Genomic DNA, 27,371 nt, shown 5'->3' with positions numbered 1-27,371 from the left:
TTTACCCCCACATATTAGGTATCAACGTACTCAGCAGAAATTGCCCAACAAATTTTAGGATCCATTTTATCCTGTTGCCCATGTGAAAATGAAAAAATTGAGGCTAAAATAATTTGTTTGTGAAAAAAAAGTACTGTTTCATTTTTACGGATCAATTTGTGAAGCACCTGGGGGTTTAAAGTGCTCACTATGCTTCTAGATAAGTTCCTTGGGGGGTCTAGTTTCCAAAATGGGGTCACTTGTGGGGGAGCTCCAATGTTTAGGCACACGGGGGCTCTCCAAACGCGACATGGTGTCCGCTAAAGATTGGAGCCAATTTTTCATTCAAAAAGTCAAATGGCCCTCCTTCCCTTCCGAGCCCTGCCGTATGCCCAAACAGTGGTTTACCCCCACATATGAGGTATCAGCGTACTCAGGACAAATTGGACAACATCGTTCGTGGTCCAGTTTCTCCTTTTACCCTTGGGAAAATAAAAAAATTGTTGCTAAAAGATCATTTTTGTGACTAAAAAGTTAAATGTTCATTTTTTCCTTCCATGTTGCTTCTGCTGCTGTGAAACACCTGAAGGGTTAATAAACTTCTTGAATGTGGTTTTGAGCACCTTGAGGGGTGCAGTTTTTAGAATGGTGTCACTTTTGGGTATTTTCAGCCATATAGAACCCTCAAACTGACTTCAAATGTGAGGTGGTCCCTAAAAAAAATGGTTTTGTAAATTTTGTTGTAAAAATGGGAAATCACTGGTCAAATTTTAACCCTTATAACTTCCTAGCAAAAAAAAAATTTGTTTCCAAAATTGTGCTGATGTAAAGTAGACATGTGGGAAACGTTATTTATTAACTATTTTGTGTCACATAACTCTCTGGTTTAACAGAATAAAAATTCAAAATGTGAAAATTGCGAAATTTTCAAAATTTTCGCCAAATATCCGTTTTTTTCACAAATAAACTCAGAAATTATCGACTTAAATTTACCACTAACATGAAGCTCAATATGTCACGAAAAAACAATCTCAGAATCGCTAGGATCCGTTGAAGCGTTCCTGAGTTATTACCTCATAAAGGGACACTGGTCAGAATTGCAAAAAACGCAAGGTCATTAAGGCCAAAATAGGCTGGGTCATGAAGGGGTTAAGGTAATCTATCAGCAGTTTTTTGTTATGTAATCTGAGGACAGCATGTGGTAGAGGCTGAGACACAGATTTCAGAAATGTCTGATTAGTCTGTCTGCTGTTTACTTACAATGAAGGTTTTATTAACAGGAGATTATCACTGCCTGTACCACAGTGCTTGCGAGCCCTGGTCCAACCATGATCCATCCTCTTACAAGCAGCTTACTATCAACATACAATGTACATGGAGAGCCTGGTGGGGACAGAGTTAGCTTTCTGAGGTCTGCTACATGCTACATCTAAAAAACTGATTGTGTCACAACTGCTGAACCCAGTAAACTAAGTGATACATCGCTGGAGTCGGGGTCTCTTTTCCTACATCATGTTGATCACAGATGAGGTAGCAAAAAGATGGTGACAGATTCCCTTTAAACAAGGCTAAAACATTATGAACCTGAATTTCTCCTTTTATTTTGTGATCCTGTAGCTAGTACCAAGTCAGTTTGTAACTCTTGCTTATAACAAGGGACAGTCACAGATGTAGCTGAGTTGTGGGTGGAAATGTATTGCACAGCTGCACTCTGTAATTCCTTTTTTTCTGTATAGTGAAGGTGATTTTTCCTTGCTCTTTATAAGTTGCCATTTGTCCTAGAAGAGTATTAAAATGCAAATAGTAAGAGCTGCACTTCTTGGGAGTGTAATCCTATTCCAAGGATGCCTATTACTTCTGGTGCATGTCTTATGCAACTCTACTTGCCCGGCATCATATCTATCTATCTATCTATCTATCTATCTATCTATCTATCTATCTATCTATCTATCTATCTATTTCTATTTACATCTATCTATCTAACTATGCAAATTTATATATTGTACCATGTATTATTCTGTACCAAGGTGTTTGCTTACAATTGAGATAACATTCAATGCTAAAGTTGTGTTTACATATATTGAAAATACAAGCAAAATCTGTGTAATGTTTCCTAAGCATATAATTTCTTGGCGAATATCTGATGGACATTTTCATCATTAGGATCATCTTGGGCCACAGGGAGAAATTTCCTCCTGGCATTTGAGAGCAGGGCATTCAGGGTTCATACCTGGCACCTAATATAGCAATTACAAAGAAAACGGTGAATCCTTACAATAGTTGCTCAATATAAATTCTCTTAAAAATTAACTGTGTGTGTGTGTATATATGTGTGTGTGTGTGTGTATATATATATATATATATATATATATATATATATATATATATATATATATATATATAATCTTTTTTTTTTTTTTTCTTTTCATAAATCAACACTGCAAGTAAAGAAAAGAAACTTTGTAATAAAATGCCTATTCACCTTTTTTCTCCTGCACTCATCATTCACTCACAAAAACTGGGCAAACAGGTAGCAGAGGTCCTTGAGACTGTAATTGGATAGCAGGGGTCCTGGAGACTGTAAACAGGTATCAGGGGTCCTGGAGACTGTAAACGGGTATCAGGGGTCCTGGAGACTGTAAACGGGTATCAGGGGTCCTGGAGACTGTAATTGGATATCAGGGGTCCTGGAGACTGTAAACAGGTATCAGGGGTCCTGGAGACTGTAAACGGGTATGGAGCAGGTAGTGGTGCACAGTCAAACTAAAGGTACCTTCACATTAAGCGACGCTGCAGCGATAGTGACAACGATGCCGATCGCTGCAGCGTCGCTGTGTCACACCGACCGCTCTCCAGCGACTAACGATGCCGAGGTCCCCGGTTAACCAGGGTAAACATCGGGTTACTAAGCGCAGGGCCGCGCTTAGTAACCCGATGTTTACCCTGGTTACCAGCGTTAAATGTAAAAAAAACAAACACTACATACTTACATTCGCGTCCCCCGGCGTCCGCTTCCCTGCACTGTGTGAGCGCCGGCCCTAACAGCAGAGCGGTGACGTCACCGCTGTGCTGTGCTTTCACTTTACGGCCGGCGCTCAGTCAGTGTGGGAAGCGGACGCCGGGGCACGCGAAGGTGAGCATGTACTGTTTGTTTTTTTACATTTTACACTGGTAACCAGGGTAAACATCGGGTTACTAAGCGCGGCCCTGCACTTAGTAACCCGATGTTTACCCTGGTTACCAGTGTAAAACATCGCTGGTATCGTTGCTTTTGGTGTCAAACACGACGATACACGCCGGTCTGACGACCAAATAAAGTTCTGAACTTTGTTCAACAACCAGCGATATCACAGCAGGATCCTGATCGCTGCTGCCTGTCAAACTAAACGATATCGCTATCCAGGACGCTGCAACGTCACGGATCGCTAGCGATATCGTTTAGTGTGAAGGTACCTTAAGTCTTGTCTTGTTGAGCCTTACACAGGCTTAGGCCACGTTCAGACACTCAGTATTTTACATCAGTATTTGAAAGCCTAAACCAGGAGTGGGTGGAAAATACAGAAGTGGTAACTTGTTTCTATTATACTTTTCCTCCTGATTTTGTCTTACAAATTCTGGTGTAAAATACTGACCAAATACTGATTTGTGAATGTGGCCTTAGGTAGATGATCACATGGGAGTACGTCGGGCTACTTGCAAAGCCCAACATGGAACACAACAGCGTTTAGGTGGACCGGGGTGAAGGGAGCAGAACCCGGACCCAGGACAGGTGTGTGGCATCTGCCTGCAGTGAGTGATCAAGTTACACTCACTGCGTATTGTGGAGAGGGAAGGAAGAAGAAGCTAGAGGGAGACAGGAACAGAGAAGGACAATGAGAAACTGCAGAGGCTTCTAGTGCAGGGGAGAAAACTTTAAGAAAGCAGGATAAGTCCTACAGTGGTCAGAAACCGTATTATTCCTCATGTACACACACTTAACAGCCTTTACCAAAAAGTCACCTGATATGTTCCCTTTAACGAGGAACTGAACTGTCACCCCCAAAAGATGAGCTAAGCTCACCGGCATCAGGGGCTTATCTATAGCATTCTGGAATGGTGTAGATAAGCCCCCAATGTATCCTGAAAGATGAGAAAGAGGTTAGATTATACTCATCTGGGTGGGGCGGTCCGGTCCGATGGGTGTCGCGGTCCGGTCTACTTGTCTTCACGCTGCGGCTCCGGCGCAGGCATACTTTGTCTGACCTGTTGAGGGCAGAGCAAAGAACTGCAGTGCGCAGGCGCTGGGCCTCTCTGACCTTTCCTGCGCACTGCAGTACTTTGCTCTGCCCTCAACAGGGCATTCAAGTACGCCTGCGCCACAGCCGCAGCATGAAGACCAGAAGAGAACGTCGTCCTATGAAGATAGGAGGCCCCGGACTGCCCTTGGGTGAGTATAATCTAACCTCTTTTTCTCATCTTTCAGGTTACATTCCAGAATGCTGTAGATAAGCCCCCTGATGCCGGTGGGCTTAGCTCATCTTCGATTTTGGGGGTGACAGGTTCCCTTTAAAGCTGCCCATGTGCATTAGGTAATTGCTAGTTACAAGGTGGGAGCTATGATGCCAGTAGTATGGATCGTGAACACTGCTGCCACTGATTGGCTGCAGTAGTTACATGCTGAAATCTTGTAAAAGGAACAAATAAAACCGAGGCGGACCGTCTGAGCGTCGGCACTAAATTCTTGGGGCTATAAGAAAAGGTAATTTTTTTTTATTTATTTTTTTTTGTAACCCTAAAAACACTATGCCGATACATGAAGAGAAACCTGTTTTTGGAAAATGACGACAATTTCATGAAAGTTTTTTTTGCAAAGTAGAGGAAAAAAAAAGTTGACCTTTTGCCCATATGTACTTATGAATAGGCTCTTGTGCTCTCATTTAAAGCAACGGCCCTGCTTATTAAACAACAGCCCTGGAACACTTCACTCCGTAAGCACAGTATGTTCATTCAGACCCTGAAGAAAAAAAAAAAAGGCCGAGATTTAAACATAGTAATTAATTATAAAGGTAACATAGAATGTATTTCTTCTAGATAGAAGATCGCTGCCATCAAGTATGGAGGAGTCATAAGAGATATGTAGATATGTAAGATCACGGAATAACGTGAGGATGCAGAGGAGTAAATATAATGTCACCCACAGTCCCAGCCGACGTGTAAGATCCAGACCTCAGGATGATTTATTCTACAGTTGTTCTACAGATTTTGGTTAAATCTCGTCCACTTTGCTGATATTTGTATTTTCTGTTCACAAAGACAAAGTGTATTTGCGATATGGGACGTATACCAATGCAGGTATGACGGAAGTGCACACTCACTGTATGGAGTGCGCTGGCTCTGTACAACACGGCTGCCTTCTGTGTTATACAGCCAGCACCCTAGAGTAACTGCTTGTAACAAGAGATAATTAAGCCTTATAGACGCCGCTGTGAAACGTACATTTAAGAAGTTCGGACCAGGAGGCAGTGTCTTCGGGGTTCTTGATGGGTTCTCATGGCAGCCGAGGGCCTAAGGAAAGCACTTGTGCATCATAAGAGATTGTTAATTTAAGGAATTGCAGGGTAATGTGTTGGCGATCAGTCGATTGCAGGTTCGAGTCCCCTATGAGGTGGAAGATTTACAAATGTAAAAAAATATATTTTAAAAATAGTTTATTAAAATTTAGAGGTGGGAAAAACAATTAAATCTCCCATCTGCCTCAAAACATAAATAGTGAAATCTAAGCAATAAAAAAAAATATTTGGCATCGCTGAGTGCTTCCGTCTCCTAACTAATAAAATATAACATTTATCCCTTACACTTCACGGTGAACACTGTCATGCTGATTGACTTGTTTGTTTTTTTGTTTTGTTTTTTTTTGGGGGGGGTTGTCACCTCTCAGAAAAAAAAATGTAAGAAAAAGATCAGAAAGCGCAGAGATTAAAACTGGCCGTATACCCAGGGGGGTTAAAGTTCTTTCTCCTACAATTAGGCACTTGGGCTTTTCTCCTAGAATAGGTGATTCTCCGTGCACGCAGCCCCCCGTTGATGTAGGTACCACCAGCGATTGTCTAGTCAGCTGCTTTTTCTCCAGTTTAACTCTTGCTAACCTTTCCATAATTTGCATCTGTATTACAGTACTGGAAGATTTGGTATGTTACATCGCAGATCCATTATGTTTAGTCTCCATCTTGTCGCGTAGATTTATGAGCCAATTTATTGTATGCAAATGCGGGAATGAACATGCAGATTAATATCGCCACCACTGTAGGTAATCTGGGGAATATTGTGTCAATTAATCTCCTTCACTTGAGGGGTAAGTACATTGTGACACTGACGCGTAGTCATTGCCTTAGGACGTTACTACAGGAAAATTAGAAGACCCTGAAAGAGGAGAAGGAGGGGTGCTATAGTGGAGATCACTACAGGGATTTATGGCATTTATTTTATTCCAATGTTTTCTAATAGGGCCGTCATCTCTTACGGTTCCTTATTAAAATTAGTCTGCTAATATGGGCCAAAGGGACCTTTTAGACCCCTCTAGACTCAAAGGGCCAGGAAGTGACTTCAACCCCTGCACCCAAGTTACACCTGCTCTAAACACTTCCAGTTGAGGATTATCTTCCATGAGAACAAAAAGGTTGGGTGTATAAATTTCAACTGCCCAATTCTTCTCTTTCCGACAAATGACTGCTAGTAAAGATTTTTAGGCTATGTTCACACAAACACAATATATATATATATGTGTATATATATGTATGTATGTATGTATGTATGTATGTATGTATGTGTGTATATATATATATATATATATATATATATATATATATATATATATATATATATATATATATATATACACACTCACTCACCGGCCACTTTATTAGGTACACCATGCTAGTAACGGGTTGGACCCCCTTTTGCCTTCAGAACTGCCTCAATTCTTCGTGGCATAGATTCAACAAGGTGCTGGAAGCATTCCTCAGAGATTTTGGTCCATATTGACATGATGGCATCACACAGTTGCCGCAGATTTGTCGGCTGCACATCCCAAAGATGCTCCATACAAGGCAGGATGGATCCATGCTTTCATGTTGTTTACGCCAAATTCTGACCCTACCATCCGAATGTCGCAGCAGAAATCGAGACTCATCAGACCAAGCAACGTTTTTCCAATCTTCACACAGTGACACCATCTGCAGCAAGTTGATGCTGCAGCTCTCTGAAGGTGGTCTGAGGATTGTCCTTGACTGATCTCACCATTCTTCTTCTCTGCCTTTCTGATGTTTTTCTTGGCCTGCCACTTCTGGCCTTAACAAGAACTGTACCTGTGTGCTTACATTTTCTTACTATGTTCCTCACAGTGGAAATTGACAGGTTAAATCTCTGAGACAGCTTTTTGTATCCTTCCCCTGAACAACTATGTTGAATAATCTTTGTTTTCAGATCATTTGACAGTTGTTTTGAGGAGCCCATGATGCCACTCTTCGGAGGAGATTCAAACAGGAGAACCACTTGCAAGTGGCCACTTTAAGTAGCTTTTCTCATGATTGCATACACCTAGCTATGAAGTTCAAAGCTCAATAAGGTTACAAAACCAAAAAAAGTGCTTTAGTAAGTCAGTAAAAAGCAGGTAGGAGTAGTTAAAACAAGAAAATGATGAGGGTGCCCATACTTATGCACCTGTCAAATTTTGTTTGAATGCAGATTGCACATTTTCTGTTAGTACAATAAACCTCATTTTAAGGCAGAAACATTACTGTGTCCAACAGTTATTAGATATATGAAACTGAAATAGCTGTTGCAAAAAAAAAACATTTTTATAAAACATTAAGCTTAAGATTAATAGGGGTGCCCAAACTTTTTCATATGACTGTGTATATATATATATATATATATTATAATTTTATTTTTATTTATTAATTTTTTATGCAGCCGAAACCTGCTCTCTTGGCAGTAAAGACACTGCATTCAAAACACCCATTTTGTTGAATCTTTTTTTTTTTCGGCAGTGTGCTTTGTTTATAGTACATGTTTAATATAGTTGGCTTTATTCTTCAAAGAATGCTACAATAAACTCCAAAAAAAAACGTTTATTGCTGGTTGTTTTTCAACATTCTTTCACTTTCTAATTAGAACTTTTTGGGCACAATGCTGTGTGTGGCAGAAAACTAACACTCCGTATCACTCTAAAAACACCATCCCCACCGTCCAACATGGTGGTGGTGTCACGAGCAGCGCGCTGTGGTGAGGATTTTCTTCAGAAGGGATAGGGAAGCTGTTTAGAGTTGATGGGAACAAGGATAGAGCTAAATACAGGGCAATCCGGGAGAAAAACCTGTTAGAGGCTGCAAAAGACCTTACAGCAGGAAGACTGTAACATACTGCCAGAGCTATAATGGGTAGTTCACATATTCATGTGTGTGAATGGCCCAGTCACAGTCCAGACCTAAATCACATTGAAAATCTGTGGCAAGACTTGAAACTTGCTGTTCAGACGCCTAGTTTGCAAAGAAGAATGGGCAAACATTTCAGCTTCTAGACGTGCAAAATTGGTAGAGACAGACCCCCAAAAATTTCCAAAGTAATTGCAGCGAAAGGTGGTTTTTAAAAGACTACAGAGAATGATAAATTCATGTCACAATTTTCAGATTTTTATTTTTAAAATACTTAGAGAACCCCGTATCATTTCCTTTACATTTCACAAATACTTTCCACTTGGTGTTGGTATATCAAAGAAAATACTTTTACATTTGTGGGTGAAACAAATGGAAAAGTTTCAGTGGGTATGAATACTTTTTCAAGGCACTGTGTATATCCCCTTATAAGTGTAATGCTTATATACACTCACCGGCCACTTTATTAGGTACACCATGCTAGTAACGGGTTGGACCCCCTTTTGCCTTCAGAACTGCCTCAATTCTTCGTGGCATAGATTCAACAAGGTGCTGGAAGCATTCCTCAGAGATTTTGGTCCATATTGACATGATGGCATCACACAGTTGCCGCAGATTTGTCGGCTGCACATCCCAAAGATGCTCCATACAAGGCAGGATGGATCCATGCTTTCATGTTGTTTACGCCAAATTCTGACCCTACCATCCGAATGTCGCAGCAGAAATCGAGACTCATCAGACCAAGCAACGTTTTTCCAATCTTCTACTGTCCAATTTCGATGAGCTTGTACAAATTGTAGCCTCAGTTTCCTGTTCTTAGCTGAAAGGAGTGGTACCCGGTGTGGTCTTCTGCTGCTGTAGCCCATCTGCCTCAAAGTTCGATGCACTGTGCATTCAGAGATGCTCTTAGGCCTACCTTGGTTGTAACGGGTGGCGATTTGAGTCACTGTTGCCTTTCTATCAGCTCGAACCAGTCTGCCCATTCTCCTCTGACCTCTGGCATCAACAAGGCATTTCCGCCCACAGAACTGCCGCTCACTGGATTTTTTTTCTTTTTCGGACCATTCTCTGTAAACCCTAGAGATGGTTGTGCGTGAAAATCCCAGTAGATCAGCAGTTTCTGAAATACTCAGACCAGCCCTTCTGGCACCAACAACCATGCCACGTTCAAAGGCACTCAAATCACCTTTCTTCCCCATACTGATGCTCGGTTTGAACTGCAGGAGATTGTCTTGACCATGTCTACATGCCTAAATGCACTGAGTTGCCGCCATGTGATTGGCTGATTAGAAATTAAGTGTTAACAAGAAGTTGGACAGGTGTACCTAATAAAGTGGCCAGTGAGTGTATATGTACCTGAGCAATAGGCTGACTGGACCACCACCATTGTGAGAATGGGGCTCTTTAACAGCCTCATTGGAATAGAGACGCGGTCGTCACAACAATCATTCTCCATGGAATTTTCAAGAAAACGTCAAGCAATGAACTCGGCAGTCCTGGACAGGCAGTAGCCACTCCATTCCCATGTGGCATTTTAGAGCCCCATTCTTGGGATCAATGGGGAACCCAGGGGTTGAACTCTTACTGGTCTTTGTTATCATCTATTCTGTTGATATGTGACACTGATAATTATTAATGATTAGAATAACCTTTTATCTAGATGTATTATGCCTGAGAAGGCTGGTATGCTTACTTTGAAAATCTGGCTTAATAATCTGATATTAAAATAACCCTAGCCAAGTAAGGCAAGAACTCATAAGTCCAAATGTATATAGTGCCTGCCTACTCAGCTGTAGCTTGTACTGAGCAGTGTGAGCTCTTAGCGGGGAGGAGGGACACTGAGGAGCTGTCAATCAGGCTAGGTGGGTGGAGATTTAGAATTAGAACTTTCAAAAAGAATTATATACAGCTTTTCAAAGTGAGTACATTAGTCTCATTAGGTCTAAGACATTGTTCGTATTGTCAAATCTGTTGGTTAATCCGTTTTCAGGTAAGTCTTTTTATTTTTTCTCAAATTTTAGGTGCTGGAAATGAAAATTAATATAATCCCGCATTCTGGTCTTCACTGTGTGCTCTGTATCTTAGAGAATCCCGGATATGTTTTATTAAGATCCTAACCTTTCACATGCTGAAGTCAGTTTGTTGGTAATCTTTATTCGTTAGTCAAAAGACAGCAAAGGGAAAGACATGGTTCTGTGCAATTGGTAAATGGCCGTGTCGCGAAAATATATAGGACTAGTAAACAATAGGATGAGAAAAATATTTGTTTCTGTTTCAATTGGAATAAGCCTCGTCCTCACTTTATTTTCTGATGAACTTCAGCAAAACACTTGACCTTTCTGTGTGACAGTTACAATGGTGCCACTTCAGAGCAGGGAGTCGTTTTATGGAGTGATTATTTACACATGAATTGTTTTCCCAGTATTTAATTTGCCTAAACAAAATTAAACGGATACATCGACTGTCTCGTTATACGTAATTCATGCTGCACCGCCATACGCCGCAGCATGGTACAGAGGGCACTCTCACCAATCCCTTCTCCAGTGTGGTTCATGGTCTATTGGCTCATCAGGAGAACATCTCACACGTGAGGGTCAAGCAGTAAAATCAGTTTTTATATCATAGCCCTTAATGGCGTAGTAGCACATTCCCAAGGTGAAATCATAAATGAAAGCACTTACAGGGTCACTGGCCACCTATCGTCTCCATGGCAAGCCCCTTTTTTATTGATCTTTCACTTTATTTTGTAACTGAGGTTTTGTTCAAATCTGCAAAAACATGAGACGTAATTTTGTCTGTTAAAATGACACTATGACGGAAACCTGCCTGACGCCATTATCTTCGTCAAGGTCTGTCCGGCCCCGCTGGTGTCCATCATGTGATGGATCTGATCTGGCACTATTGTTCATTTTCTTATTCTACTAGCGTTATATAAGCAATAAATAGTTAAAAAATAATAATAAATACTAAAATATTCCGCAGCGCTTTACATACATTATCATCGCTGTCCCCATTGGGGCTCACAGTCTACATTCCCGATCAGTATATCTTTGGAGTGTGGGAGAAGACCGGAGAACCTGGAGGAAACTCACACAAACATGGGGAGAACATACAAATTCCTTGTGGATGTTGTCTTTGGTGGGATTTGAACCCAGGACCTCAAAGCAGCAGTGCTAACCACTGAGCCACTGTGCTTCCCACAGTATGACAGAGCAAAACAAAAGCCTATAGAAATTAACTGAAATATAACTTGGTATACATGGAAAGTGTAGGCAAATGTTCACACTGCTCACAAAACAGACAAAACCCAAGATAAAAAACAAAATGGGCAAATACCCTGCAGTAAGTAAATGGCAGTAGTGCATTAAAATAATATAGAGTATTTGGTTAACATAATTTTGATTTAAAAAAAAAAGTAAAAGCCATCCCTCCACGTCAAGGTGACCATATTCTGGACGGTCCTGATCTCTAGTATTAAAACCTTACCATATGTCAAATGACGTAAATGGGGTCTCTGTCCTTCTTGGCCCTTATTCACGACTAATGGACACCCAGCCATGGGAAGCTATATAAACGTAATATCCAGCTCAAGGAAAAGGGAGGCCACACCATAATTTGCATAGAGTGCTAAAACCCACAGCAAAACAAAAACCTAAAGAAATGAACTGTAATATAAGTTGGTATACAGGCACACCCCACACCGGAACCTCCCTTAATCATGGGGAAGACTGCTGACTTGACAGATGTCCAGAAGGCAGTCACTGACACACTCCACAAGGAGGGTCAGCCACAAAAGGTCATTGCTAAAGAAGCTGTCTGTTCACAGAGTTCTGTATCCAAGCATATTAATGGAAAGTTGAGTGTAAGGAAAAAGTGTGGTAGGAAAAGGTGCACAAGCAACCGGGACAACCTCAGCCTTGAAAGGATTGCTAAGAAAAGGCCATTCAAAATTTTGAGGGAGATTTACAAGGAGTGGACTGCTGCTGAAGTCATTGCTTCAAGAGCCACCACACACAGACGTATCCAGGACATGGGCTACAAGTGTCACATTCCTTGTGTCAAGCCACTCATGACCAATAAATAATGCCAGAAGCATCTTACCTGGGCCAAGGAGAAAAAGAACTGAACTGTTGCTCAGTGGTCCAAGGCGTTGATTTCAGATGAACGTGAATTTTCCATTTCATTTGGAAATCAAGGTCCCAGAGTCTGGAGGAAGAGTGGAGAGGCCACAATCCAAGCTGCTTAAGATCTAGTGTGAAGTTTCCATAATCAGTGATGGTTTGGGGAGCCATGCCATCTGCTGGTGTAGGTCCACTGGGTTTTATCAAGACCAAAGTCAGCACAGCCGTCTACCAGGAAATTTTAGAACACTTCATGCTTCCCTCTGACGACAAGCTTTTTGGAGATGGAAATTTCATTCTCTAGCAGGACTTGGCCCCTGTCCACACTTCCAAAAGTACCAATTCCTGGTTTAAAAACAACAGTATCACTGTGCTTGATTGGCCAGCAAACTCGCCTGACCATAAACTCGAAGAGAATCTATGGGGTATTGTAAAGAGGAAGATGAGAGACACCAGACCCAACAATGCAGACGAGCTGAAGGCTGCTATCAAAGCAACCTGGGCTTCCATAACACCTCAGCAGTGCCACAGACTGATCACCTCCATGCCACTCCGCATTGATGCAGTAATTGATGCAAAAGGAGCCCCGACCAAGTACTGAGTGCATTTACTGAAAATACATTTCAGTAGGCCAACATTTCGGATTTAAAAATCATTTTCCAAGCTGGTGTTATAAAGTATTCTAATTTACTGAGATAACTATTGGGATTTCATTGGCTGTAAGCCATAATCATCAACATTAACAGAAATAAATAGATCACTCTGTTTCTAATTACTCTATATGATGAGTTTCACATTTTGTATTGAAGAACTGAAATAAATTCATTTTAATTATGTGAGAAACACGTGTGTGTGTGTGTGTGTGTGTGTGTGTGTATATATATGTATGGAGATCACTAGCACACATGCACTTGCACTTTGTATAAAGTAAACCCTAATACAAAGAATATATAATCCGTTATATTCCACATCATAATGCCAATATCTATTTCTCATCCCTATAAATTGCATTATTATGACTTTGTTCTACTATCCAGACATTGTCCCTGGGATGCAGATTTTGTGTCCATTGTGACTTTGTTTTTAATCATCCCGATCTTAATTTAATCATATCTGTATTTAATAAAATACGTACAATTTTCTTACTTTTGCTCTATCGGTTATTAAGATGAACCTCATGTAAATTTTTCTTCTCTTGGGGAACTTTTTAAACTCTCCCATCTCTATTGCAAAAAGTTCAAGGCGCTGCTGTATTCTGGGGAACCCCTGACCACAGAACCCTGGGTGAGGAAATAGTGCTGGCCTAATTTTCAGCAGAGGTCTTTTGCTGGTGAATGGTCTAAACAGAGATTAGCAAATCAAGTTGAAGTGAATTGAATTTACAATAAATTTCACAAAAACTTTGATTTTTTTTTCCTTTTTTTTTTTTTGTTGTTATTTTGTGCTTCAATTTTCTGCAATCTAGCAAACTGGTAATCTGCTGCCATATTACTGGGTTGTTTTTAGGCCATGAAGGTTTTAAAAAAATTAAAAAAAAAAATATTATACTTGCCTCGCCACTCTCCTGTCCCACTCTCTTCTTGTCCGCCGCTGACTCTCTCCCTCCAGCTACGATCTTCTTCTCTTCAGTCCATCTTTGGCCCACGACAAGTGAAGGAAAAATTGTCGGAGTTTTCTTGATACAATTTTGACTGTTTTTTTTTTTTACATGCTCGCGTTCACCTACCCTAAGGCACGCAGCTTCTTCTAGATGCCGGTATAATTTTTCAGGCAGAAGACGCTTCAGGAAAACGTCGGGGGTATGTTCCCTGAAGTGTCTTGTCATTTTTTTTTTTGTCTGTCAAAATGTCTTTTACTCAGCGGGGTTTTTTTTTTGTTTTTTTTTTAAATTTCATATGTAACGTAATGTTGGATTTAAAGTGGTGGAAGCCACAATATTGGTCCGGTCACTTCTTATAGCTGCTTCTGAAACCGATAAAAAATGTTCTGAAAGAAGAAACGTGCACAGCAAGTTGTTTTGACATTGTAGTGTATAATGTTCATGATTTCTTTCTTTTTTTATTTATTTTTTTAGCGCTTTTTTTAGGCAGGTTCCAGCCGGAATCTTCCCGGAAGATATTCTGTGCATATACCTTTTTAGGTTAAATTCCCACGATGAGTATTTGTTTAGTTTTTGATGTTACATATTTTCGAAGAAGAAAAAAAAATCATGTAACCTATTTTACTTAATGGGTGCATAAATCTTGCCGAAAATCTACAACTTAAACTCATCAGCAGCTCATGGTGGCAGCGTGGTCTTAGGGCTCGCTCACACATGCGATGAAATCGGACGAGTGCAATCCGATAGAAATTTGCATATCCTTCAAGCAAAAGATCTCAGTTGTTGGATTGTTGGATTACAGAGTAACCATTATGGCTTGTGCTTCTTTCCTGTTCCTAATATGCAAGTAACACAATACATTTTGGGGTACTTTAATCCCTGTTTTAGGATTTTGTCACTGACTGATAACCACAGTTATTAGTAATAATTCCTGAAGGTGCTGTCCGCCTTAGATATTAGATGGTCCTTCGAAAATAAGCATTGTTTCCCTGTAAGGATCTCCACCGATCACCTGTAATGGATTGGGACTCCCTGGCAGTAAGCATTCAATTTCCCTGCAGCGCCATCACAGGTGATGTTAGGGATTACACCTACCTGCTGAAATCAAATGCTCTCCAATCTGGCTAAGAGTTGTAGATCTTCCCTTTACTCAGATTTTACTGATCAGGAAGGTGAAAATGATTTTTTTAAAACTAGACATCACTTTGAGCTAAAATAGTAAGGGTGATATGGTAGCACTAAATCTGTTGGTACAGGCAGTGAATTTTTGTATTTGCAAGATCAGAATCACAGTAGGCAATTACCGGTTTCGATGAAACTTCAGACTTCTTTTCAGTAATTTTTTTTGATACAGCTATGGGGAAAAAACTTGTGCATTAGGGCTAGAAATCATACTGTGCTGACTAAGACTGAATGTAACCTTGGTAGGGACCACTATGTCTTGTGAAGATATTAGTCACTTTTCTACAGAACATTTAATGTTAACCTCTTACATACCACATGTTTGTGCAACAATCACTGCATAAAATAGATTAATTCCTTCTCCTTTCCTCACTACGGAATTGATTAAAAAAAATCTAAAAAAAAGTACGGTAAGTTATCAGACTATATTCTCAGAAAGAAGGGGCGTGGTATTAATTTGGAAAGTGTCATGTAGATTACAAAATAGATAAATATGAAAAAAAGCATATGACCGATGTGTACGGAGATAAAATGACGATTGTTTTTTCTGAAAGCTTTGATGTTCCATTGCAAGTAGTTTCTTGAACAAACATTGCTTTTTGAGTTAATTCGCATAAATTGGCACGTCCCTTTCCAGACATGACATGGTTTGTGGCCATCGCACAGGTGATGGATGCTGACATGCACGGCTTTCCTTTTTGATTATCTTGCCTGGTGTGACATCATCGCGCCAGGCCAACTAATCAAAAGAAGAGCCACGGTCAACAGCCGCGTCAGCAGGTAAGAAGCGGCACTCATTCTTCTCTGCAGTGCCCACAGATTACTGTTGTGGCCGATGGAATGAGACGTGCAAATACATTTTCTCCAAGACTCATTTCTTTTTGGTGAAAATATGGTGTCCAGAATTGAAAAATTATCGAACCATAATAACAGTTTGATTGGCTGCAGTGGTCACAGCATATACAGAATGCAGCCAAAATAAATGGATTCAGCAGTCTTGGTATCCTGCTCCTCCCTAAAGGTCATCACTGGCATCACATGACCGGGACCTACAAAAGGTCATCCCTGACACCACGTGACCGGGACTTACAAATGGTCGTCACTGGCACCACATGACCAGGACCTACAAAAGGTCGTCAGACACCACATGACCGGGACCTACAAAGGTCATCACTGGCACCACATGACCGGGACCTACAAAAGGGCATCACTGGCACCACATCACTGGGACCTACAAAGGGTTGTTACTGGCACCACATGACCGGGACCTACAAAGGTCGTCACTGGCACCACATGACCGGGACCTACAAAGGTCGTCACTGGCACCACATGACCGGGACCTACAAAAGGTCATCACTGGCGCCACATGACAGGGACCTACAAAAGGGTAAACACAGTAATGTATTAAAATATGATAACAAACTACATGTTTGGTTGTATAATAGTGCAGGGGAATGGAGAGAAATGTTGGGTAGCTCTTTTAAGATGGATATAGAAAAAAGCCTTGTAGATCACTTTCTTTTAGTAGAATGGCTGTAAGGGATAACTGAATGACTTAAGTTCCAGAGGGTCATCCAGTGGGCCCAGACCCTGACACAGTAGAGGTCCAGAGGCTCTGTAGAAGGGGAAAACATTTCTGTGGTGCTCACCAAATCTTCTCAAGCCTTTATTGTCCATAGAGAACGCACAGCTGATGAGCGGAGCTGTATGTTTTAATGTGGACAAAACTATGATGGACTTTGTTTTTCAGGTTTGAAAATTTTTTAAACGAACTTGTCATGTCGGATAACACTATTAACGTGCAGGCATAGAGTTCATCTGCAGGTTATTAGAAAGGTGCCTGTGCGACTGCTCTGCTGAAAGTGAAAATGAAATTTATTCCTACTGGGAGTATCTTCTTTCAGACATATAGGCAACATGACCGGTTCCCTGCACTGTGATGAAGCTGAGCACTACCTGGGCCTTCTAACAGCCCCTCTGGGGTCACAGGCCACGAAGGGGCACTGCTGATTGGATAAACACACATCAGATACCAGTTGTTTGTAGATAACTGTAGTCTTATTGTTTTGTTTGGGTTTTTTGTGTGTGTGTGTATTTAGAGAGCGCCAAAGGCCTCATTCAGACGTCCATTTTTCACTTACATGTAATTTATGGGGATGTTCACATGTCCGTGTTTGGTTTTTTTTTTTTGTGGACCCAGACATTCCCACCTTTTGATCCGAGTCATGGATTAAACCAGGGCTGTGGAGTCGTCGTCCGTTTTGGTGCAATCTGTATAAAATGTTCTGACTCCTAAAATATATAATACATTGGGTACAGTAGTACAATGCAAGATGTGCTGTCAATGTTTTTCATAAGAATTTGGGAAAGTTCTGAAATGTACTATAAATGTTATATGTTATGTTTATGTTATTTTGTATTATTATAAATGTCTGTTCTGTTCCTGATAAACAACCAAAGGAAAAAGAAGCAGCATAAAGTCCAGATAAATATGTAAACAAACTTTATTAACAATTTATTACAGGTTTAAAATGAGCAGAGGGAAGTGGTCCCCGTGCTGTACTCAGCACGCACCTACAGAAACAGGGGGTATGTGCCTGTAGTATATATATGCCCACATTACAGCCAAGGCTAGTATAGCAGAAAATTAAAGTGACTCTGCATAGGATTCAAAGAAGCCTGCATTGGACACACAGGTCCATAAGATTAGCTGACAAGCATATTTCATACTAAGTGTATAATACTATACATACCAGGTAATGTGGAAACAAGTCACGGCATGGATTGGCACTTCACCCCTGTATCCCCCGACGCACGTTTCGGCTATCGCCTTTCTCAAGGGGTGCATAAGCATAGCGCTGGGTTCAATAAATAGTAAAAGACAGCACACACTGATGGATGTGTGCAGTGGGCTAGCCAATGACCACACAGCGCCCAATCAACCTGCACCCAGCACACCTGAGCGCCGCTCCTAATGGAACACATGGGGCCCCATGCTTCACACAGGAGACAGCGCCATGTGATCGGGAACAGGGAGAGCGGCCATGTGATCATATTGAGACCGCATAGCGCTGATCGCGCCAAACAGGCAGATGAAAGTAAATGAATATCTGGCACTGCGGCCGCATTCACAGGGCCTGACATGCGCAGATCAGACATAAACTATGGATGGCTGTGTGGACACACTACATCTGCGCCTGCGCCTGAAGCCGCAGTATACATCTTAATTTAGTGCAGTAGCCATATTACCAGGATCAGACATGCGCAGAACGTCCCTGTGATCGTTTTTTTAGGAGAATTGCTATATCCATGTGCGGCCATAATGAACATATAACAAACATAAATATAATGAAAAAATTACGGACAGGTAGCCCTGTAAACTATAGTGCCGAACATATGTAACCGATAACAACGGGATATATGTGATTTTTTAATGTAGCAGCCCCTTAAATCAGGGGAAATGAATCCACACTCGACATAGCCCACAAATAAAATTAACTATATAAATACACACAAGAGCATAATAAATCAAAACATGATATAAAGACCAAAAAATGCAAATAAATATATATATATATATATATATATATATATACCACCATAAGGGCACGTTCACACAGGACTTCTCCGCCGCTCTTCCCTGCCGCTTCTCCCCATGCCAACCCTCAGCTGCTTTTTACAGTACCAGTAAAGCCTATGAGATTTCAGAAATCTCACGCACACACGTTGTTTTTTTGTTTGATCAGTATCCTCTGCTCTGCTGCTTTCTTTGGACATAGGGCATGTCACTTCCCTCAGCGTTTCCGCTGCGTTTCCGCAGTGCCTCCTCACCCATTGACTTGAATGGGTGATGAAAAAAACGCTGCAAAAACGCCGAAAAAACGCATGTAGCATTACCTGCTGCGTTTTTTGTGCAGAAAATCATGGCCAGCAGGAAGGGATCTCACAGCCAAGAGCTTAGGGGAGTGGTTAGTGAGGTGTGAAGAGCCATTGTGAGGTGTGAAGAGCCATTGTGAGGTGTCCTGATTGTGATCTATTGTGAGGGAGTTCCTGGTAGTGAGGTGTGAAGAGCCATTGTGAGGTGTGAAGAGCCATTGTGAGGTGTCCTGATTGTGATCTATTGTGAGGGAGTTCCTGGTAGTGAGGTGTGAAGAGCCATTGTGAGGTGTGAAGAGCCATTGTGAGGTGTCCTAGCAGCTGAAAATTGGCAAAAAAAAAAAAAAAAAAAGCAGCAAAAATCTGCAGCAAAAAAGTCCCGTGTGAACGCACCCCAAGAGGTAGCAGAAAATACACTCCACCAGTTATGTATAAATAGATTAGCACATGAAGGGAATTGCTAAAAATACATAAATGGAAGGGATGGCGCAACTACATGGTATAGATATATGCTGTCAATCTACTATACCAATATATATAGAAGAACCAATAGCGAGTCCAAAGATAATAATGCGGATATTAAATATAATGTACTCCAAGTGGACGTATATAAAAGTCCCAATGTGTATCTTCAACCAATCTGGCCAACGTCGCTCCAATCTTCATATATCTTCCAGTAAATGGAATCTCCTTCACCCAAATGGGTCAGCAAATGTCCCTCATGTGCCGCAGCTATTAATACTGAAGAAAAAGTAAAAAAACAAACAAAGAACCCATTAAAAACACTTAAAATCAAAGATGCATGCGGAAATATACACGGGAAAACACACACAGGGGCCGGCGGACTACAAAAATGGGGCAAATGAAATGTTTTCATTTAAGCCCTCCGGATGAATGGTCTGGAGGCGCCATATCCATTGCGTCTCCAATTTCGCAAGTCTTTTAGAGAGTTGCCCACCCCTGATGTTAACTTTTAGGGTATCAATTCCTCTAACCCTCAAAAGGGATGAATCACACCCATGGAACTCCCTGAAGTGCCTAGGTAACGTTTTTAACAAGGAGGAGTCCACGTGGCCGCTGGCCGCCTGTATCCCCAACACATGTTCCCTCACACGGACTTTGAATAAATGGGTAGTCAGACCTACATAAATAAGTCCACATGGACAGGTGGCATAATAGATCACATATCGTGTATTACACGAAATATGTGATCTAATTGAGTATGTTCTGACACCCCTTGAGTCCGTGAAAGTGTCACAGGTGTCCACGTTGGGACAGGCAACACAGCGGCCACATGGACGACATCCAGGTCCAGGGGCAAATCTCTCCAGAAAAGTTTGGGGATGCTGACTCACATGGTGACTCCGGACCAAACAGTCACGGAGATTTTTAGCCCGTCTAAATGTCAATAGGGGTCGGGTTGGGAGAAATTTCCCGATAATCGGATCCACCTTTAGGATAGGCCATGCCTTATCAAGCGCATGGCGTATCCGATCAGATTGCGAACTGAAGGTGGTAATGAATCTTGTTTTTTCATAGGCGCCCATAGTTGGACGTCTCGGGGGCCATACATAAGACTATCCCTAGATGTGTGTTTTGCACGTAAATAAGCTCTCTTGATGGACCTCCCACTGTATCCACGTTCCCTAAATCTGAGGCGAAGTTCCTCAGCTCGTTTTTCAAAATCATCCATATCTGAGCAAATGCGTCTCAGGCGGAGGAACTGCCCCACAGGAATAGATTTAACCATGTGTTTTGGGTGTCCAGAGGTAGCGTGCAACAAGGTATTCGTAGATGTTTTTTTACGGAATATATCCGTATTCAGGATACCCCCACTGTCTCTTTATCGTGACGTCCAAAAAGTCAATTGAATCAGGATCTGACACAAAAGTAAGGTGGATATTCAGGTCGTTGCCGTTCAAGAGAGACATGAAATGCGTAAGGTCAACGGATGTGCCCTGCCAGATGAAGAAGATATCATCGATATATCGTGTCCACAGGGGAACACGATTAATCGATCCCTGTTCATCTGGCAGGGGGAGGTCCCTCTCCCACAGCCCCAGGAAGGATTAAACAACCCCCCCCCCCAAAAAAAAAAAAAAAAAACAGCAGCACACAGCTGTTATTTGAGTACATTTTTTACTATTTAATTGGAAGAAGGGTGGATTTTTTTTTTAATGCAAACGAGACAAACTGACATACTGATGGCAAAAATGTACACACACATTTTTAGACATGTGCATCACTGTAAATCCAAAAAAAATAGTGAAAACAAAAATGAATGTCCTGTTCAGTCCCTGCATGTTAGTCTCTTTGTTAGGGTAGGTTAACAGGAGCGATTTCTCCACATGTATAAAAAACGCATGATCAGACTTTGATTAGAGTTTGATCAGAATGGCATCAGTTTTTTCTTCTATGTGGCGGGAACACAAAAAAAGGTTTCTCCACCTTCTCCATACTGTCTGTCCATGAAAATTGGACCACACTCAGATTTCATCTGAGTGCGGTCAGATTTTTTTCACAGACCTGCATTACTGATTTTCATCAGATCCCCCAAGATCATGACTCCGATTGTTTTTCCACTGACCACTCAGTTGTAGGAAAAAATCGGACATGTCCATAGAATATCATATGTATGAGTGCCATCCGTGAAAATCATGGATAGCACTCATACGAGATAAAATAAGGTCTTGTTCAGTGACTGCAGGCTGCTTTACAGCTTTGAGCTAGACTGCTTGGTATTGTTGTTTAGCAGTCCGAAAGGGAAGATGGAAACGCTTGCCCTGTTGAACCAGAAGAAGAGCCTGTCCCAGCAAACATTTTACATAAAGATACTTTTGCTGACATATAACTGGGTTCAGATTATAGAACAAACAAGCTCACTACTAAATTGTATTACATTACATAACCAGATCATCAGCAGATCAAGTCATCGGGTAATTATTCTGTCTTTTTCTTGGATTTTGAGTATTATCACACCCCTGGAATTTTTAGTCATAGAACAAAAAAGAACAACACTTTTTTATTTTAACCTGTTCAGCTGTAGAATTAAAACCACCTGCCTAATATTGTGATGGTCCCCCTTATGGGGCTGAAAAAGTTTTGACCTATCAAGGCATTGACGCCACAAGACCTGTAAACGTGTCCAACAAAAGAACTATGTCAGAAATGTATATTACACTAGCTCTTATGTGGACTTGTATTAGGTAAGCTAGCCTTCATCCATTACATGCATCAGCTAGCTTTGGGTGATCATTCCTCTGAGTGGTTGAAAGGGGTTGTCCACTACTCGCACACTACCCTATTTTTAATAACACCTATACGCGCCACCTCTTCTGGGACGTGTGTGACACGGTTATGTGATGCGATCCCTGTGGTCAATCGGCACTGGCTGCACTCTTCTCTCCTACGGACAAAATTGACATCCTGAAGAAGTGAATGATGCAGCGGCTCTCTAAATTCCTCCTGATATCTTGATTTGTCTGAAGGAGGGGAGCGTGAAGCCAGCGCTGATTGATCACAGGGATCTTGCGACATAACAATGTCATGCAATCACCGGGAGAGCCAGTGCCGACACCGCTCGAATGGCGTCAGCACCGGAGATGAGTATAGGTGTTATTTTACAGGGGGGAAACAAAAGGATTCCGAAGGGGTTGTTATAGTAGTGGACAACCCCTTTTAATGTCTTGGCCGATTGTTTTCTGTATTACAATAATATGCTGTTATTCATTTCACTAAATTAATGATGAATTTTGCTCTTTTCAGACGACACTCACAATTTGACAATCGTCACAACCTAATTTTTCCTCTGCCCTTGTCTTTTAGATATATGTTGGCTAAACCGGGAAAGCGAAAGTTTGACGAGCATGAAGATGGGCTGGAAGGCAAAGTGGTGTCTCCAACAGACGGGCCATCGAAAGTATCCTACACTTTACAGCGCCAGACTATCTTCAACATTTCCATTATGAAACTCTACAACCACAGGCCACTGACGGAGCCAAGCTTGCAGAAAACAGTTTTAATTAATAACATGTTGAGACGGATACAGGAGGAGCTAAAACAAGAAGGCAGCTTGAAGCCTGTTTTTATTAGCACTTCACAGACTTCTGATCCTCTTGGTGACACATTCCAGGAGGCTCAGCCTGCTTTTAGCCATCTCAACTCCCAGCCTCTTCAACCCACTGACTTAATAAGCACTACACCACTAGAGTCTTGCCTCACTCCTGCCTCTCTGCTTGAGGAGGACACATATTGCACTTCCCAAACAGTCCAGCAGAATATTTCTAGCAGCAAATTAACACCACCGCCTCTTGTCCAGCCAGTAAAAGACAGTTTCTCCTCAGCATTGGATGAAATTGAGGAGCTATGTCCATCGTCTACCTCTATAGAGGCAGCTGCAGAAGCAGCCGTCCATCTAAAAGATGAACCTGTTGCAGCAGGAACCCTTAAGCCTGAGGGAACACAAGAGAATAGAACAAGTGAGCCAAAACTAATGGATTCTCTTCCAGGGAATTTTGAATTAACGACCTCCACCGGCTTTCTTACTGACCTAACTTTAGATGACATCCTTTTTTCTGACATTGACACGTCCATGTACGATTTTGATCCTTGCACATCCAATACTGGAGCAGCCTCAAAAATGGCACCAGATGAACTCCTCAAAACGTTGTCTCCTTATAGCAACCAACCGGTAACCCCAAATCAGCCTTTTAAGATGGACCTCACAGAATTAGATCACATAATGGAGGTTTTGGTTGGGTCGTAAAAAAGCTCTACATACTCTTCAACTCCTTACCCCACATTCACAGCACTGTGCATGCATACTTTTGCCTTTTTTTTTTTGGAAATCAAGGATCCTGTTTAGATGTTGCATTACGCTGTATTGGAGTGCCTTCCGTATGACCACTTTGGAGATCCTTTATAAGTCCGTCTCCAAGGAGGGTCATACCACAGTCCACTGAAGATTTCATACAAAACTGTCAAGCGACAACTTAAAACGTCAATTAAGTTGTCCGTATATAAGCACAAGAATTATGTTGGGGAACGCTGTAGATTGCATGTGCAGAACTGTCTATTTTTTCAATTAGGGTTATTGCAAGAGGTAAATTTTATTATTTTGGTAATCCGTACCCTTCCCCCCACCCCCACCCCTTTTGGCATTTTAGGTTGGGAGGAAAAATTGGAGGCATCAATTACTGCTTTTTCAGTAAGAATTGCATATACCTGGCTGCTTAGATCCCACTTGCCCAAATGTTTTTTTTTTATATATATTTTTGTACAGATTCTGTCATTTTATTATATTGATTTTTTAGAAAAGAAGAAAAGCGAAAAAAAAATGTGCCGAGACAAGTAATGTATGAAACAACAAAGTAATTTTTGATAGGATTTGCGTATGAATTTCCTTCCCAATTGAAATGTACAATATCGGTCCATACCTTTTTAGCTCTAGGTTCTACGGTTCAGCACAAATTTAAAAATAGGGTCTTCTTAAGCTGTATGTTAAAAAAATTGAGGTAGTTGCTAAAATGGCATATAATTGGCAAATATTCTGCTCACCCTGTGAAAAGTGTTATTTTCTCACTTACCTGACTCCACTTGACTGCGTCACAGACTTCCACCAGTTTCTCTAATATCATTGGAAAATGACCTATTGTTTAAATCATGTTTTTGTGTTATTTTTTTATGTTAGCATTTATTTTTTTTAAAAAAGAGATCTTGCATCTTTCACACTGGCCACTGGGGATTTTTTTAGGCTCTAACTTCCTATAGTTTCAGGAAACAACATATGTACATAGCCAAAATGGTCAGACTCAGACCCTATCTTTTTGTGTTGAAGTGTCTAATAAGCGCGAGCAAAGGTCATTGTGAAGGCAGGGTGAGCTGTGACATCGCCTATTGTGAATGGTGGATCCTGTGTTATCAACTGTGCATAGAGCTGCTTCCTGTCATTGTAATCCTGCCTCTGATGATAAAGAGCCTTTGCTGAAAACTCTTCCTGAAAGGACAGGAAATATGAGTCTAAAAAAGCAAGCCCCAGTGGTCATTGTGAAAATTCCAAGATTATTAAAAAATAAATAAATAAAAGTGATATTTAAAAAAAATAAAAAAAAAAATGCTAAATTAAAAAAAAAAAAACACGATTTAAACAATAGGTAATTCTTTGATGATGGCTTCCCTTTAAAATGAACAAAAAGTTAAAATTCTCTCCGGTTTATAGCTGCATGAATGTATACTCAAGAAATATTGTCACCATTACACTCTTGATAAAAATTTGGTGACTGAATCAACGTCAGTATATTCAATATATTTATCAAGTTACTAGAAAACTGAAAATTTTCATGAACAATATGTAGAGGCAGTCATGATACGCAATGTGGTTCTGCTATTAAATAGGTTGTCCATTTTCATCAACTTCACAACAAGTAGATCTCGAAGCCTGCAAGTGCTGAGACCACTAGCCGCCAGTAGCTATGAGCGAACAAGCCTGGTGATAAGTGATCACTTTCCCTACAGCTCCTCCACAGGGGACATTAAAAATGACACCATGCCTATTCAAATCAATGGGTTGCCTTTGTAAAGCAGAAGCGGACAGGTCCTCCAGACAGACACTCTGCGTCTTTGGGTTTTTGAAACAGGACCACCCTTTTAATATTGGGTTTAGGTAAACTGATATTAAAGTAGGGCGAGGTTTGTTCATTTAACAAATAGAGTCCTCGACCTTTACTGTTATCACAACCCATTTTTTGTTTCTCCACCTTCATTGAATGCCTAAAATACTTTCTTACAAAGTCCAGCGCCATATTGCAGAACTAAACTACAATTACTTGCCTTGATCTTGTAAAGCCTGAACAACTATACAACGTAGGGGAAATGCAGCCATGTCCTCCATGTGTTGTGTCCAATTTTTTATCGATCAGACATGTGCCTTCCCATTCATGTCCAAAGTGAACAAATGTGTTACCAGGGACACAACCCAAGCTGTAACCAGTCAAGTATCCTCTGAATTAGGACCAAAGACCATCTGTATCTGCAGTTCTGATGAGGCATACGTCCCAAATAATGGTGAGCATGTATGACCTAAAATATTGCCCCTCCATGTTCGTGGCTTGCCATTGGCGACTTTTTATCAGTGTTTTCTTCATATATACATTTTCATTGTATGTGAGCTCCAGTACAAACATGGCTTGAGACTTTAGTCCTCCCTAGACACATTAGACTAACATTGGTTGAACCTGTCGATATTGGCGAGCTTGGTCGACAATCAAATTTGTATGGAGGTCTCCCGATTCTTCCATGACAAATGATGTTGGGAGGAGTCTGCAGAGTGAGTGCGCCTGTGGACGGGCAGTCGGGAGAGACACTGTTAGATGAACCATAACTGACTGACAGTTATCAGTTGAAGCTGGCCATAGCCAGAGATTTAATTGTGTCTGTAATCATGGGGAAAAGGTTTCAGCCAGTCTTATTCCATTGCTGTTCCTGCTCAACAGCCTCACAAAAGGTATTGATATGCTATAGAGATTTCCAGCTAAAACCTAGAGGGTCATTCACGCAATGATCCTTGGGAAAAGTATGAAAAATATCTCTCCTTAATGCAATATTCATCCTGTTGACCTATATGGGTATGTTTATGGTGGAGTTAGGGAATATATCTGCCCTCTTATGTTTATTGCCACCACGCACCACCGCTCCTTTCATTGTCGATGAGACTGCCGGTGATCGTTGAGTGCAGTGCTTCAGCAGCCCCATAGACAATGGAGCGGTGGCGTGCACACATGGCCACCCTTAGGATTCTTTGATCAAAGCATTTCAGAATGCCATTCTTGGCATCTTCAGGCCCCCACCAAGAAGTGTATTAACACTTACCCAGTGGATTGATGATAACTTGCCAGTTGAGAACAACCTTTATAAGTCCCCCACACACACTTCAAAACTGAGATTGATTTACTTCTAAATTGTGGAGAACTCATTTAAAGTAAATTCTTCAAAGACAGGTCCACTTAGATGTTTCTTCATCAAAATTTTGAGTTTTCTATTCGCTTTTTTTTTTGCATATAAAGTATCCCAGCTACCTCATAAGAACCATTGCTGAGCTAATTCTATAGGGAAACCCTTATATATTTCTATCAGTCTTCACTATGGCTCATTCACATTTTTGTAGGGGAAAAAGTGGCACAGATGAACTTTAGCAGCCAACATTCT

General features: G+C 41.1%; 1 protein-coding gene across 1 annotated transcript in view; it reads left to right on the top strand.

The window, feature by feature from the left end:
- The window catches only part of SERTAD2 (SERTA domain containing 2), a 79,492-nt gene extending 54,144 nt beyond the window's left edge, over positions 1-25,348 (top strand). Inside the window, exon 2 of the mRNA XM_077282520.1 lies at positions 22,995-25,348. Coding sequence (XP_077138635.1) covers positions 22,999-23,934 — 936 coding nt within the window. The 5' untranslated portion in view covers positions 22,995-22,998 and the 3' untranslated portion in view covers positions 23,935-25,348. The remainder of the gene's footprint in view (positions 1-22,994) is intronic.
- The last annotated feature ends 2,023 nt before the right edge of the window (positions 25,349-27,371 follow it).

This window comes from Ranitomeya variabilis, chromosome 2 (genome assembly GCF_051348905.1).
Source record: "Ranitomeya variabilis isolate aRanVar5 chromosome 2, aRanVar5.hap1, whole genome shotgun sequence".
Classification (NCBI taxonomy): Eukaryota; Metazoa; Chordata; class Amphibia; order Anura; family Dendrobatidae; genus Ranitomeya; species Ranitomeya variabilis.
Note: the sequence above shows the minus strand (reverse complement) of the source record. Positions and strands in the feature narration are given on the sequence as shown.